At 34.0% G+C, this 13,445-nt stretch overlaps 1 protein-coding gene across 1 annotated transcript; it reads left to right on the top strand.

Annotated features, from left to right (window-relative positions):
* Positions 1-95: 95 nt before the first annotated feature.
* Positions 96-10,252, top strand: LOC117107613 (p21-activated protein kinase-interacting protein 1-like). The gene is made up of 7 exons (XM_033249314.1): positions 96-228; positions 1,386-1,548; positions 2,336-2,584; positions 2,980-3,125; positions 5,465-5,568; positions 7,386-7,503; positions 8,879-10,252. The coding sequence occupies exons 1-7, from the start codon at positions 142-144 to the stop codon at positions 9,155-9,157; spliced, it is 1,146 nt and encodes a 381-aa protein (XP_033105205.1). The 5' UTR covers positions 96-141; the 3' UTR covers positions 9,158-10,252.
* The last annotated feature ends 3,193 nt before the right edge of the window (positions 10,253-13,445 follow it).

Consider the following 13,445-nt stretch of genomic DNA (forward strand, 5'->3'; position numbering starts at 1 on the left):
TAGTGCATTTTGATTATTATAAAAATATAATAAATTTAAAACCTATATTTATGGCTACATAAAATATTTGTCGTACTACGTATTACATATGCATTATTTTTGTAAAAATGAATTGTTTAGCCTAGCCTCCATTTACCGAACATGGCGACTTCCATAGAAATCGACGTGATAGCTGGCTGCTATGAAAGATCTCTAATTGGATATCGTTTAATCAAGAAAAATGATGAGGTTAATCAAAATTTTAATTTGAATAATGCATATATTTATAACATGTTTAATTTGGCTGCCTATATTAAACCCGGCCTATCTTAGGCCTAAAGCCTCTGTTTTATGTGAGGCTGACTGAGCCTGACCTGACTGAGTCGAGTGAGGAGCTGTTAGAGCTTACTACCACATGCCAAACAGCTCAGGCCTAGGCCTAGACTACAATTATAAGACCGCCGTCTCAGGGGCTGCTATTGCATCTATATATCTGAGTCATCCATGTTCTTCTCTTTAAACTGGTTGTCCACTAGGCCAACGCGAATTTATTTCTGCAAATTGAAAAAAAGCATTAAACCATAGGCTATGGCCCTATACATGCGCAGTTTAATTTTCATGTACAGTATGAGTCATTTACCACCAGATTTTGCACTTGTCGTTGCAGTTTCTACTTTTTGTGAAGCAAAACATTACGCGCAGCCAGTCAGAGTTTCATAAGAGATTTAATCGTGCCTGTGAGTGCAAGATCGAATTAAGGAATGTATGCGCAAGAAAATGGCATGCCGATCCATCATTGGCAATGCGGAAACGTGTACTTTTTGTTCATCAGTGGTAAAAATAAATAAGTGCTTGCACAAATTTTTTTGAGGCCAAACTTTTCGTGTCGTGAATAAATTCACCTAGGCCTTCAGTAGTGGAAAACCGCATGTATTACATCATATTGATAAAACAAAATCTAATAATGTAATTACATCATATTTTAGATTTTGTTTTATCAATAACGAACTTGACTGACACACCTGCTTTATACTGGCCAACTTTGCTGGCGTCCAATGCGCGAGACAAAAATAAGTAAATTTGTATATAGTGCCCTCTATTTAAAAACCACAAAATAGAGCACCCTCCAGTCATTGGAAGTTTCTTCATTATTTTTAATTAACGTTATCCAATATTCAGTATAAAAATCAGAGTACACATTTTTTAATTCAATAATTTGCTCAAGTTAATAATTTTGTATGTTATATTGCAAAATGATATAATTTTTTTGTCATTTTCAGGGAACAATATGTCTTTAATGCAACAGTGAGCTACCTGGGATGATGACCAAGTCGATGGTCACCTAGAGCCATTATTAAAAAATGTATTTACTGATTAATTCCTTTTTTTTGTTTGTTTTTATGCAGGAATATATATTTCAAATGAAGTTCACTAACAATTCCCACACAGGCTGCGTGAAGGCACTGGCGTCGACAAACAATTTCTTGGCATCAGGAAGTACAGACGAGATGATACAGCTATATAACCTGAAAACAAATTGTGAAGTCGGTAGCCTGATGCACCACAAAGGCAAGCAATTTGTGATGTATTCATTTATTTATTTTTTATTATCAACATTTTAGGATAAAGAAAAACAAGGATAATATAACCAAAAGTGTGAAACACTAATATATCAAGAGATATCCTATGCAGAAAAGAAGAAACATTACCAAAAAACATGAACTAAATTAAGGAAGAAACAAACAAGATATAACAACATAATACAAAGTAAAGTACATAGAAACAAAAGTAATAAATAACAGTATTTGAAAAAAAATGTTCAACAGTAATAAAGGTAAAGTACATTTTATTGTTTTTTTAAATAATACAGTACAGTATTAATTATACAGTAGCAGTGGTGGCACCAGAAATTTGCCCACAAGGGGTCTGAAGTGTGTGATGGAGGGGTCCGAACCAAGGCGATGATGAAGCCTCGGTTGACGGCCCAGAATAAAAAATCAATGTTAGGGTTCATGGGGAGAGTTTTTATGGCTTAATTTGGTCCTAAATATGCTTTTAGACCACAGTAGGGATTGGCATCAAAATAGCAGTATTTGGATAGGCAAATTATTTTTTTTCTAATTTTTGATCCGACAACCTAGTCGTTCGTCGGACGACAGGGGGTCCAGGCTTGTCAACCGGGGTGGGGGAGCAAATGCCCACCTTTGACCCCCCACCCCCGGTGCCACCACTGCACAGTGGGCATATATTTACACCGTTTAAATCAACCTATTAATTATTAGTATTGTTATATTTAATTATTTATTCACAATTCATAAAAATATAATTTATTAGCAATCCATTATATTTTTATTAGGATCGGTTACTTGCCTATGTTTCCATGACAACAGACACATGCTCAGCTGCAGCGAGGATGGTACTGTCTGCGTCTGGTCCACAAAAGATTGGGAGTGTCATAAGGTTCTTCGTGGTCACAGGTCAGAGGTGTTGTCTGTAGCCGTTCATCCATCGGGAAAATTAGCGATGTCCGTCGGGAAGGACAAGACATTAAGAACTTGGAATCTTATCCAAGGGAGGTCAGCATACATTACAAATTTAAAAGCAGGTATGTAAATTCATAATTATCTTTGTTTTATAGTAATTATCATTGTCATGATGGAATAGACAATAATATCTAAAATATAAAAAAAATAATAATATTAATCTAACTATCGCCCTCTATGAAGGAATTGTATCTTGTGAAACACAGATAAAACAACCTGTGCTCGGCACTACTGGCTAACCAAAAGTGACACCCAAATGCATCAGGCGTACTCTGATCTAGTTGCTGATCTAGTTGCATACTGGGACGTATCGTTTGTTTACGCTCAAAAGAGCGTACCATGCTCTCTTTACGTTCTATACCCTTTGATAGCGCATACTGTGCAAATGTGCTTCTATGCGCTTTACATCAGTTTATAATAATATGATAGTTAGAGATGTATCCTGTTTTCTATTCAGTTTCAGAACTTATCCTATGGAATCCAAGTGGCACTAAGTACTTTGTTGTAATAGACAATAGAGTTGATGTATACCAGCTTGAAACAGCCAAAGTCATTGCCTCTTATAAATTTTCTGGCAAAATCATTTCTGCTGCCCTCATACAGGTAATATAATATTATGTGGAGTAATTAAATTTAGTATGATGATAAATTACAGTATGAATACACCAGACAGTATTGCATAATCCCATAGCCAGTGTGTGCCACATCACTACTAAGTCCACATTATCAAATTTTCTTTGACAAAAAAACTGTTGTATGTCCATATATAGATGTGATGTGCCTATATATGGTCACGATGTGATGTCATCATGACCATATTTAGGCATGTCACATGTTTTTGTCAAATAAAATTTGATTATCTGGACAAGGCTTTTGGAGTGTCAATTGACATGTTGACAAGGACGCGAAGCCCCGCCCGCAAAGTCACGAAAACCTTAGACAATGGCGGCTAGACTTACCCAGTTGGCGAAGATTTTCTTCGTTATCAACCTTCTTTAAGAAAGAGAATTCAGGGTAGGCGGTATGCAAGTGAATCATATATTCATAGTGTTAATCTGTTTCATGGAACATGGCGGGGAAATTGTTGTAAAAGCCTCTGTAGGTCACTCCCAAAGGAAGAGGGAAAAGCCGCATTCTGTCAGCCTTGTTGTCGGCAAAGGCCAAGTCACTGATGCGTACTGCTCGTGTAAATCTGGGTATCTATAACCAAGCATAGACATCTAAGCCTAGGCTCGCGTATGTTTCGCGTTTAAACCAGCTGTCTAAGGAAATTAAAATCTCCAGAGAAAAAGTTTTTGATCACGTGACTAAATGACGCTCGCTGATTAGTCGGTTTATCTGTCAATCAAATCTCGTTGAGATGTTAATTGCGTAAAGAATAAGAATCTTAGCTCTCAGGAGGAATGTTTCATTAATGAGGCCATATTTATGACTCTAGTTTTGTTTAATCTAATAAGTTCAAAGAAGAGTTAATGAGTTAGTTACTTAGTAGTTAAGCGGTACCAATCTCGACTTGGCTTCAGCTATGTCTTAGTTTCCTTTTGTATTATACATTACATTGTATTTTGGAACAATAAATGAAAAGAACAAAAAGTGTATTAATAATACTAAATCATTACTATTTTATACTCATTTCCAATATCATTCGGTATGAAATGATGTTTTTGCTCTACCTAACATGTTACCAAACTAAATGCTGAATTCTTTCCAAAATACAAGTTAGAAAAAAATCTTGTGATTCGAGTGGTCTTGTTATTCGGGTGGGAATTGAACCCACGACTGCCAGATTACCATCCTAGTGCCATAACCACTAGACCACTTACTAGTAGTTTGTGGCTAGTGTTGAATCTGATACCCAAGTAGTAGAGGGTACTGCAATGCTATTTAATTCAGGAACATAATAATGAGCATTTAATACAATAACATGTGAGGTAGGGCACAAACATCATTCCTAACCAATTCAGATTGTGTAATTCATCCTAATTTAATATTCAACGACAGAAGTGTCATTTTACCTTTTGTTTGTCTTCAAAATTATTGACAGTCTTAATAATTTCTTAGTATGTGACTTCCTTATTCTACTTGCGCAATTCACACCTTATTTTACGCATCAGTCCATTTGGCTGCAAAGCATTGCATAATTTTTTTACCATAACATTTCATAGAAACATTGCCCAACTCTAACCACATCTAAGCTATCAATAACCATCTCTTTTTTTTCATGAGAATATTTCATGTCCTGTTTAAACTACAATATCTCATTTTGATTTTTTTTTTATCTGTTCGTTTGTTTATTTTTTTACGTAATTGATTTATGTGGCAATAATTTGTCACAAGCTTAGTGGTCAGGTAGAATAATGTCTTTGAACTCTGGAAAGGGTAAACTTCAATCCTACCTGAATCACTTGCATATTGTTTTACAGTCATTAAAATTACACAGCTCTATATTAAAGATACTGTATGTTATCCTCTAAAAACGATATAAAATCTTACAATATAATTCTTAAATTCACTTGCTCGTATTGAGGCAACATAAAAATCATTAACATGAGCATAGAAATGATTGAATTTAAAAATGTGTACCCTGATTTTTATGCTGGATAATGATAATAAAAGTAATAAAACACTTTTTTTGCTGTAAAATTATGAGTAAACATTTTTTAAATACACTAATTTTTATTTTCAAGTTGATAATTTTTATGTTACTTCAAAATGAGCAAATAAATTTCACAAACGATTTTTAAAAATTGTTTTGGTACTGTATTTCGCATGGAACGATACAGCATCATTCTATGATTATCACACTTGCTTACACTTCATATTTTGTACGCATTATTGTAATCATTTTAAGTATATTCTTATTATTATTGATGTTGTTTATTACAGTGTTATTATCATTTGCTGTTATATTAATTGTTACACAATTTTTATTACCATAAAAGGATGACTATGTTGTTGTTGGAGGAGAAGGAGAAATGATAGAAGTTTTCAGCGCAAGTGAAAGTAATCCAGTCTGCCTGTGCAAATGGAAAGCCCATGAAAACAGGTTAGAGTTCTATAGAAAGTATTATACCACTCCATTATTTTTAATATAATAACTTTTTTATAACATGTGCCAGTCTCAACACAGACCATGTGTCTTTAACATGTTGACTGCCAGACCTTTTTTTTTAGGTTGGTTTCCATGTGCCAGATTAAGTTTACATGTACAAACTTACTTTTTTTGAAATTCTATCTAGTCATATACAGTATCATCGGAACGGTGTGTTTAATAAATTGAGGCATGTCATGGCGAAATGGTTAAGTTGTCGCACAGGCCAGTATTGAGTAAATGAGCTATAACATATTGGAGCTCAAAAATTTGCCTAAAAATCCAAATATGTCTTTTACTATATATCAACAGTTAATAATGTCTTATTAATCATGTCCCAAAGTATTTGTTCTGGAAGTTGTCATCAAATCGTTTGTTTAACGTTATTTTGATAGTTAATTCTATTAAGCAATGTATGCACAAATAACTTTGAAAGGCAATTACTCAAAATCATGTTTATATGTTGACTCTAAGAGTGCTGTGACATTTACTCTCAAATAACTTAGGCTTGAAATGTCCCAATTTCAATGAATGAACCCTCATTTCAAAGATTACATACTCAGGTATCTGAAAATACCAATAACTTGAATTTCAATTTTTGCTACAACTTAGCCATTTTGCCACAAAATGCCTCAAATGGTGGGAAAATATAAAAGGGACGAGTAAACTCGTCGCCAGCACTGGGACAGCATTTTTTAATTTCTCAGCCAAGTGCAAGTTTTCTCGCCTGCTATTTGCATGGGTAGGTACAGTATCGTGCAATTTAGTCTACTACCAGCAAGATAAAACAACAAAGATACATCCGTTATTTGTACGTTATCGTCTATGTGCACGTTGCCCGAACTACCAGCTGTTTAGTCTGTGGTTCTACAATGTACAACAAAGAAGTAATAAAATCTATAATGTTACCCCGATTTTGACAAGTGTTGTCGTCCCTATCGCCCTTACCAACATCCTGAGGGACAAGTATACTGGTTACTGGCAGCAAATGTGTTAAAATAATAAATTATGTATTTTTTTAAATACAAGGATACAATGAGACTGTATTCATCCCTCTATGGGAAATTTCATCTCTGAATATAACAATGTGAATATAAAAAATGCATAGACAATTAACTGATGATAATGATGATGATGATGATGATGATGATGATGATGATAGTAATAATAATAATAATATTAATAGTAATAATAATGATAATAATAATAATATGCGCTAAGTAGGACTTAAGAGGAATATCTTTGTGTTATTTTCCCCTTAACGTCATGTTATTTTCCCCAATAACATTGTTTTTTTAATTGGTCTCTTGATTTCTCCATTGTCTAAGTTCCCTTTAAGGTAGGTTTTAGTAACATAATAATAATAATAATAATAATAATAATAATAATAATAATAATGATAATGATAATGATAATAATAATGTTAATGATAATGATAATGATAATGATAATAATAATAATAATCAAAATTATGATAATAGTATTGGTATAATTAATAATAAAATTAGTGATATATTCCCAGGGAGGAAGGAGAACAATTGTGTTCTGTAGAGCCCTATGGCGGCCTCAGTCTACCACTACATTCAGTATAACAGTTGGCAATATCTGAATTACTATTTCCCTTATTAAGTCTATCACCATTTGTTTGGTTTCCGAAAAATTCAATTTCAAGAAATTTACATCAAAATATATTATAGAAATCTTTTTATTACCTATATAAATCTAGAGTCATCATCTCCCTTTATCAACGTAATATTTGTCATTCTTTTCAGAGTGAAGGCAATAAAATCTATTCGTGCATCAGTGTCATCCGAGCAGTCAGGTTCTTACTGGCTTTTCACAGCATCAAGTGATGGTCACATCAAAGCCTGGACCATCGATGTTGAAAAGGTATGAAATGTCTACCCATACCTACTCATGCCATTAAACACGTTATTTTCTTTACCAAATTGTACCAATGGAGCTATTCTTTATCTTTACCCACAACAACTCATATTTTAGTCATTTTTTTAGACAATTCATACAAAATTATAAGCATGTACCTGCATATTCCTTCTTTCTTTGTATCCTTTTTACCACTTGGTTATTTTAAACATGTGAATCATAGTTTTCGTATAATATATTATTTTGTATGATGATTTGGAGAAAACAAACTAGGAAATATTTTGTAAGGACAATTTAGGTAAAATGTTTTTGAGGGCCTTAAGAATTATCCACATTACTGTATCAAGTTTAGTGACTAATATCTGTGATTTTTTTTTTGCACAAACATGAGTATGATGGTGTCATAGATTTGTATATTTACAAATCACAGTTGTATCAGTTACATAAAATTTGATAGTGTGGTCAGAACGTTACTGAGTGGGATAACAATTTTAAAATAGTCCACATTTATTATGCGCCAGTATACATCAAAGATGCTCATAACACAAACAGATATCGAGAGATTAATTAACAGTCGGTAATCTTAACTATGAATATAAATAATAATAATGATAATCTTAATCATCATCATCATAATAATCAGTGTAACCCTGGTGGGAGACGCTTCAGGAGTGCGCCAGTATACATCAAAGATGCTCATAACACAAACAGTTATCGAGAGATTAATTAACAGGCGGTAATCTTAACTACGAATATAAATAATAATAATAATAATAATAATGATGATGATCTTAATCATCATCATCATAATAATCACTGTAACCCTGGTGGGAGACGCTTCAGGAGTGCGCCAGTATACATCAAAGGTGCTCATAACACAAACAGTTATCGAGAGATTAATTAACAGTCAGTAATCTTAACTACGAATATAAATAGTAATAATAATAATAATAATAATAATAGTAATAATAATAATAATAATGATAATCTTAATCATCATCATCATCATAATCACCGTAACCCTGGTGGGAGACGCTTCAGGAGTGCCCAAGGCAGAATTCCTAACTCCTAAGACTTACAAAGGGAAGGAACATCTCACGTTTCCATTTATGGGCTGCCGATTAAGGGAGGGTTCTACACTGCTGCCCTAACAGATGTATCCTAAACTGAATCATTGCCTAATGCAATTTTTCAAAATTGGAAACTGATTATGAAATGGATGTCAGAGATCAACAATATTCTTCATTGGTTGAAGCAGAAACAATTGAAATAATGTTAAGTTAAAGATTTTGTAATGTATGCATTTATTCTAAAGATTCAAGTATTTCTAAAACTTTCTTTCAACATCCTCAAGTATCAGCATTTCATTGGCTTTTCACAGATCACAGAGCAGCCACACCTACTTGCATCAGTTGACACAACAGCGAGACTAACATGTTTGACTGTTAGAACAGCGAAAAATTTCCAACAAGATGCTAGCAAATTGGGCAGCAGCCAATCAGAAGTTGCAGTGAAAAATAAAACAAAGAGAAATAGGAACCGAGATAGAAAACCAAAACTGCAACAGTCCAGTAGTAATGAAAACAGTAAACGAGTCCTGGAAGAAAATGTGGATGCGAAAGTTGTGAAGAAAAAGAAGAAAAAAGTATCAAATGCCTAAAAAGTCAACTATAAACATTTTATCAAATACTTTTAATTAAAAACATACTGACTGTATAAATAGATAGGGAAACCATATTAAATCAATGAATTCATAATAAATAGGCCTATCAGTTTCCATGATTGTCATAGATTTCCTCTGTTCAGCTCTTGAGCAGGGTTTCATTGGATTGCTTTTGACCTAGACAAAGGTCAACTTTATCTTGGTTAAATCATACTACTGTTCGCGGTTGGATTTAAAGATGTATTTTCCCATACAAAATACCCCAAAAATATCATGATAATCGTTTTTGAAATTAATTTGCTCATTTTGAAGTAACATAAAAAGTAACAATTTGAGCATAGAAATTAGAGTATTTAAATATTTATCCATAATTTTAAAGCAAAAAATGATAGATACATTTCTAGTGAATGTAAGTGTTTTTATTTATCTTTTTATTTATTTTTTTATTTATTTAGTATAAAAATCAGGGTACACATTTTTTTTAATTCAATAATTTCTATACTAAAAGTTAATAATTTGTATGATATGTTGAAATAAGAAAGTTCATTTCTAATTTTTTTTTTATGACTTTTTGTCATTTCAGGGGATATACTGTACATCTTTAAATAAACAATAGTTCTTGTCAAGCTTGTGACTAAACAACATTATAGTACTAGTAAGATTTTGCGCAACTGGATGTAGTCTGTGAAAATTCCAGTGGTTTGCGGTAAAAGCACACTCTCAAGATATACATATCTGACACCTGCTGTTCACAAAAACAGCTCTGCTATTCTTCTAGGGCAAAGGTCAATCGGTTAAACTTATTGCGTTGTGTAATTTGACAAAGGAGAATGTTTCACGCACTGGATTATTCCTGGCCAAAATGATCAGGTATATGGTTCGTTTAATAGAAGAAAATGTTGAGTTCCATCACAGATTTGGATATTCAGTATGCTTAATATTATATTAATATTATTAGCTTAAAGTTAATATTATATTAGTATTAATATTAGTGTTAATGTTCAATAATGTTTACATTATACTAAAAATTATCATCACATTTAGAAGTGTGCACGTAAGTTTGTGTCTCAATAAATGTATACTCCAGTCTTATATGTGATATCTATTTAATATTTGTAATGATATCTATTTATCTGATTAATGATTCTTGTAAAATGCAAATGCACCGTCCAGTTCGAGAACCCTCCCAATTCGAGAACCCTCCAATTCCGAGACCCCTCTAATTCGAGACCATTTCTTCAATAAGTCAAATAACAATAAGAAAGTATAATACATACTCCAAGTATTGAAGTACACGCCATCGTGTTGGGATTCCCAACACGATGGAGTGTATTTCAATACATGTACTTGTATTTCAATACTTGGAGTATGTATTATTATACTTTCTTATCTCAGATTAATCAGTGAACCTTTCGGTTTTTCAAATAACAATCTTCAACCCATTAACACGTAGCTCTGTATGAAGATCAAATCCCGGGGGCAGCGGCGGGAGCGTACTACCCAAAATGTTCAAGTCCCAAAAGTGGTGTCGAATTAGAGGCAAACTGTGAAATGGGTGTCTACTAAAACCATTTAAAACGATGTGACAAAAGTAATTACAGTATTTAGTTTTTTTTAAACATTTTATTGTGTTTGTTTTCATAATTTCACACCAGTACTGTTTTTACCCAAGGTTATATCTACTTTTAAGCTTATGCAAATACTGTACTACAGTAATACTCGAAGTTTCTATTTTGAATGATAATATTTTCTGTTGCTATTGTTTTGAGTGAGGGTGTGTGAGTAACCATGTGATACTTGTTTGCGAATGAGGCCACCTGGAGAGAAAAGAAGTTGCTACGATATAATATCAAAATGTTTGAACTAGTTAAAACTGGTTATAAAGTTAATGGATTCATGTACTAAGATACATTATACTCTCACAATATTAAATTAAAACATCAATCATTTAAAAGGGGCAAATTAGAAATAGACTTCAAAGACAGATTGGACTAATTTAATTTTTGCTGATTTACAACAAAAATCCATAAGTTGATTACCAACCAATTTAAGGATCCATGCAGACTCCGAACGTTGTTGATTATATGCGTCTCCATAATTAGCTATGAAAAAAAAAAACCAATACTGTATTGTTTTCCATGCCAAAACCGGCGTCTCCATAAGTGGCTATGAAAACAACAATAGTTGCCAAAACCCAGTGTCAGTGTCAGTGACCAAAACAAAAAAATTGACTTAAATTTTCTCCATATAAGCTTTAAAATGATCCGTCAGTTACTGGAATTAACTTACTATTGCCAAAGTTAAGAGTAAAATTATTGTGGTTTCTTTGTACTAAAATATACAATACTGCCACTTCCGTTATGCTAATTACTCGGTTTAATATTTAGCGAGAGTATGCTGGATGGCAAGCCTCATGTTTTCTAATTTTCAAATGAAAGCAATAAAATATTTATATTATGAAGAAAACTATTCAAATATTAAATTGTTATTGTTGAAGTTTATTAGTTTTTAAACAGATAATGTTATTGTTTGTTAACGTTCAACCAGTATTCGTTAAATTCTCGTCAAAACTGTCACCAGGTTTAACGCTTTCTGTTGTTAAAATGGACATAATTTAATGCATATTTTACTACTAATGGATAACATCGATAAAGTAATGCAATAACTCAAATTAACTCCTCCTAACAGGAAACAAATAATAATTTAATATGTATATTGCTTGCCCAGCTATTTAGGGTCTAGTTAGGCAAGAATATTGCTGTGCGCCCTCAAATCATGCAATTCAGGGTGAAACAGAATTTATAGTCAGGTACAGCGAAAACGAATAGGCCTATGTGCATGTGACGAAATAGGTTCAGATCAGAACATTCGTAAGAAGTTGATATTGTGCTGCTCGAACTTAACACATTTCGCAACCTTACAAAATACTAACAGATACTTCATCTAGAATATTTTAGAATCAGTGTTGTATAGGAGTGCTGACGGATCCAGAGCAGAGGTAGCGCCAGGATTTGCCGACGGGGGGAGGGGCCGATGCCCCAACGGGAGGGGGGGGGGGCGATGCCCCGACGAGGGGTCAGATTTCCCCGACGAAAGCAAAGCGGGCGTGGTCGAGCTTCGATTAAAAGTTTTCGAAACTGGTCCAGGGAGCGAAGTCCCCGAAAATTTTGACAATTTAGAGGTTTCATTATTTTAATCGATTTATGATTCTACTAATATGTAGAAAATACATATAATTTTTTTTCTCTCTCCGACGAATTGGCCCCCGGCCCCCCGCTGGCGCCACCCCTGATCCAGAGATGTCCGAAAGGGTGGGGGACCGAAAGGGAGCCGATCGAGTCAACTCTACGGTAGGGGACCACGCGAAATTGTTTTCTAGACGCCCGAAAATAACCTCTGAGGCGTTTTGGGCGATCAATTATTTCTTTTTCCTTCCTTTCTTTTTTTTTGTTTTGTTTTAAACTTTCCAAAAAAAAGGACGGGTGCGGAAACCCGGGCCTCTTAATTGGCCCCTGAGCTAGCTGACCAAAAAGGAGTGAAATGATGGATTTTTAAACTATTTTAATGTAGAGTACATTCACACCGAGTCCATTGTTCATGTCGGAAGGCCTACCGAACTGATCAGAAAATCAGAGCATTACGCGAGAATAGGGGCACTTTCGGTCCGGATCCGAGGTAAATGCAGCTAATCGTTTTGTTGATCGAGTTTCCAGTACAGTAGTTCATAAATATATGGTCTACAAATATTTTGTAGCAGTTGAGTGAATTCAATTTTCACTTTTAAACTTTCATCAGAGAGTACAGTAGGCCTATGTTTATACTACGCTTATACATTGTTAATAAACATTCCCCAGTCGGACAGCATCTCGATATTTGCTGCGAAGTAGCCAATTCATATTCTTGACAGCAATTTGACCTCTGAAAGGTCATTGTCAAAAAACAAGAGCCTAAGACGACTGAAAATCTGAGTTTCCTTCTTTCGTTCTGCCGGGTAAAATCAATTACTTTAGGCGACGTTTGTAGACTAACCTAAACGTACCAACGTCCGCATGTGGCGACGCTCGAGTATTACTATTCAGCGTTTTTACTATATTTCTAGGTTTCCTATTTCTACGTTTAATCGGCCCATGTCTCAGCCACAATATTTTGAGGCCAATAATATTTACGAACCCAGTTAAACTTATTTACTAGCCTATTTCAGCGTGCTAATTATTACATTTAGGCGACGCTTGTTGTAGACTGGCATACACGGTACCAACGCTCATTTTTACTATGTTTCTACGTC

Source organism: Anneissia japonica, unplaced genomic scaffold (genome assembly GCF_011630105.1).
Source record: "Anneissia japonica isolate Jap-2015-1 unplaced genomic scaffold, ASM1163010v1 scaffold5330_len1712360_cov203, whole genome shotgun sequence".
In the NCBI taxonomy this organism is placed as follows: Eukaryota; Metazoa; Echinodermata; class Crinoidea; order Comatulida; family Comatulidae; genus Anneissia; species Anneissia japonica.

Coding starts and splice junctions, on each gene's coding strand:
- LOC117107613 (XM_033249314.1), top strand. CDS start 142: ATGGCGACTTCCATAGAAATCGACGTGATAGCTGGCTGCTATGAAAGA. Junction 229..1,385: donor TAATCAAGAAAAATGATGAG/GTTAATCAAAAT, acceptor GTTTTTATGCAG/GAATATATATTTCAAATGAA. Junction 2,585..2,979: donor CATTACAAATTTAAAAGCAG/GTATGTAAATTC, acceptor TTTTCTATTCAG/TTTCAGAACTTATCCTATGG.